The following is a 3,024-nucleotide window of genomic DNA, read 5'->3' on the forward strand; positions in this document are numbered from 1 at the left end:
TCTGTTCACTTTTATTAGTCCTTGAAGACATTTCAGACAGCATGCAAAGCAGCCTATTTTCAGTTGTCTGAAATGACTTATAAAAATGAACAGAGGGAGTAATAAATTATGAACGATAATGGTGAATTGTAAGAGTAGATCCCTCTCAACATCTAGTGTTTTCAATTGTACTCCCTCCATAATATAAGAGCGTTTAGATCACTAAAGTAGTGATCTAAATGCTCTTATATTTCTTTTAGGGGGGAGTAACAGACAATAGCATGTATTTTTCGAAAGGATAATATAACAAAGCCACACCAATTCTAACATAGCTGCAGCATTTCACGGCAATACCAACAGATGTTAGTGCAAGTAATTTTCCACTGCTTACGAATAGGTTTGATTGTAGTACTAGTCTGAAAACCTTCATTCCATAAATAATTGACAAGCACATAGAAACGATGTACGAAATAGAAGTATATAGACAGATAAGGACTTTTAAGTAAAAGAGAAGGGTCCATTTCTCAGTAAATAGAAGTAATAAACATCAATCCTATTATTCTGAAACCTAATTTTAAGACTAATCCACATATGAAGCAAGCAAAGAGTAATCTCACAAGTCAAAGTAGCACCAATAGAAACTGGAGTAGTTAGTCCTGACGTGTAACAGTAATTTCTGAAGCGGATTGAAACTCTCATAATATCTCGGAAACCTGCATTGCAAAAAAAAAAAATCAGTTTAGGCCACAAGAGCTCACTGTATTACTAGCAAAACAGATTTCAAGTGTAAAGAAGAGTTTATTTACATGTATTGGCATCTCTGCAATGACAAATCCACTGGTTTCTTCCAGAGACTTTAGAAGAGCCACCTCACCACCAACCACCATATTAATCACGATTCCATCTGCACAATCATAGTACATCAACTACATCAGCACTTCCAAAAGGCGGATCAATTGATATTTTTTTAAGTTACCTGTTGCCAAGCATGCTGATAGATGTCTTAAGTAAGCCTCCTGAAAAATTCGGACACAAACATCAGGTAAGACAAAATGATCTACAGATTAGAACCAATGGTGCACAACGAAACAGCATGAAAGCATGATAGCACTGAAAGGTAAAATTTACCATAAACAGCTAAGGGTATTTGGGCCACAGAAGTCCTGAAGGTAAAGTATCATGAAAAATCAGGACTGCTCACCTTCGTTGTAGGCAATTCATAGTTTATCAGCACACGAGACATAAGGGGAGCCTCTCCCATCACCGCCGAAGGCAAGCAAGCATCTGTTACAACTGTAATATTTTGCTTCAAGACCACACTTTCAGGCTTGGGACTTTCATCAATAGAAGTATCTTCAATTTGATTTCGCTGTATTGCTGCCCGACGGGATTTCTCAAGAACAGATGCACGCTCAGCTTCATCTTGATCGCTGTACTGTGTACACAAATCCACAGATTGATATTATTAACTACTCCCTCCGTCCCACAATATAAGATCGTTTTTCAAGGTACCATAGCTTTAAAAACGATCTTATATTGTGGGACGGAGGGAGTAGCAAAAGTACTTCACAGCAAGGATCATGAACAATCAAGAGAACCTGAAACAATGTTCATATTACTATAGCAGGGGTAACGGAAAAGCAAGAAAGCCTGGGCTCGTTGGATAAATATAAAAATATCTGCAATTGCACAATCATAATTCCTAGACGAAGGTGTCAATATTATCAATGTTTTCCCTTGAAGAATTAAGCGATTAACAGTGCAAATTGTGTATATCATACACTTAGTTATCCCACAATAGTCAATGATGCAACCGCAAAGTATATCAGAGAACTGAACATGGAAGTTGGCACCCAACCAACTTGAGCATACCAGCGGTGATAAGGACACGAAGGGGAGGTTGGCAACAGCAACACAGACAGCATCTAGCTCATCCCGGGATGAAACACATATGGCAATGGGCACCGGGCCATGGCGGTCAGAGACAACACCTAGGAGCTCCAGTAGTGTCCTATGCACACCAAAAACAACCACAGGTTCACAAGAATAAAAATCTTGTTCAATGCGCACAATCTGTGGATGCTTAACTGGACACAGGTATCAGCTGGGAGGAACCCAAAAATGCATGGTAACAGGGATGTTGGACACGCACCATCTTGAACTGGAGGCGGTCAATGGCGAGGTAGAAATGGCGCCCGGAGCTGGGGATGTTAAGAGGGTTCATAAGCAGGACGGGATGCACATGTGGCAGGAAGATCCCACCGGCGCGTCGTTGTCGCCTGGATGACGTCCCCGCCGATTCCATGGCGTTCGTCGTGTCTAAGAGCACCGGCGCCGACGTCCTCAGCGGCGCAAGGATGGCCGCGGCTGGCAAAGGGCTCATGCGCATAGTGCTTGACCGAAGTGAAGCGATGAAGACGGTGCTTGGACGGCCGTGCGTCTTGGCGCCATGCACTGAGTTTGATCAGGGCGAAGCACGAGGCCACAAATGCTACATCACCCCTCTGGACGCAGAACCGCTTCCTACGCGCCTTTTCTCCAGCCGTCAGGTATGAGATTGTCTGCGATTGCGAAACTGAATTTGCCGGTCCTTCGTCGTTTCTAAACTCCTAGGGCGCACCAGATTTGGGTCGGCGCGAACGGGGACTGGCTGGCCTATCTGCAAGAAAACGGAGGCATCCAGTTGCACAACGTGTACACAGGAGATACGGTCCAGACGCCACCTCTTGAAGCCATAGGCCTTGTCAACGCGGGGGCACATGCCATACAGAATTTCAACTAAGATCTCACAATGGCTACATTGAAGAAGATAGCCATTGCGCATCCACCCGCCAGGTGGGACGGCTTCAATGACTACTTTCTCATTGCCGTCTTTGACAACATGATTGCCATCACCAGCTCCGAGACTAACTCCAACACAAAATCCTGGTATATGCTGGCCCCACCACATCTTCCTCCTCGTCGCAACCAAGATGCGTCAACCATGCTGGGCGGATCTTCGCGGTTACGGACGATGAAACTTGTTTCATGTGGGATCCTCGTGCA

The 3,024-nt window shown here is 44.1% G+C and overlaps 1 protein-coding gene across 1 annotated transcript; it reads right to left on the reverse strand.

Moving 5' to 3' along the window:
• Nucleotides 1-418: 418 nt before the first annotated feature.
• On the reverse strand, nt 419-2,284 carry LOC147957032 (uncharacterized). Its single transcript, XM_087535944.1, has 6 exons — nt 2,130-2,284; nt 1,852-1,990; nt 1,181-1,414; nt 956-995; nt 786-883; nt 419-692 (listed from the first exon to the last, which is right to left on the reverse strand). The coding sequence occupies exons 1-6, from the start codon at nt 2,282-2,284 to the stop codon at nt 675-677; spliced, it is 684 nt and encodes a 227-aa protein (XP_087392070.1). The 3' UTR covers nt 419-674.
• Between the last annotated feature and the right edge of the window lie 740 nt (nt 2,285-3,024).

Source organism: Triticum urartu, chromosome 7A, assembly GCF_056163025.1.
Source record: "Triticum urartu cultivar PI428250 chromosome 7A, HENAU_Tu73, whole genome shotgun sequence".
NCBI lineage: Eukaryota > Viridiplantae > Streptophyta > Magnoliopsida > Poales > Poaceae > Triticum > Triticum urartu.

What these genes read in the sequence shown, in the direction of transcription:
- LOC147957032 (XM_087535944.1), bottom strand. Translation starts at nt 2,284, where the DNA reads ATGGAATCGGCGGGGACGTCATCCAGGCGACAACGACGCGCCGGTGGG. An exon ending in CGCCTCCAGTTCAAGATGGT is followed by an intron (nt 1,991 to 2,129) that starts GCGTGTCCAACA and finishes TGGTGTGCATAG; the next exon opens with GACACTACTGGAGCTCCTAG. An exon ending in ATGAATTGCCTACAACGAAG is followed by an intron (nt 996 to 1,180) that starts GTGAGCAGTCCT and finishes CGAATTTTTCAG; the next exon opens with GAGGCTTACTTAAGACATCT.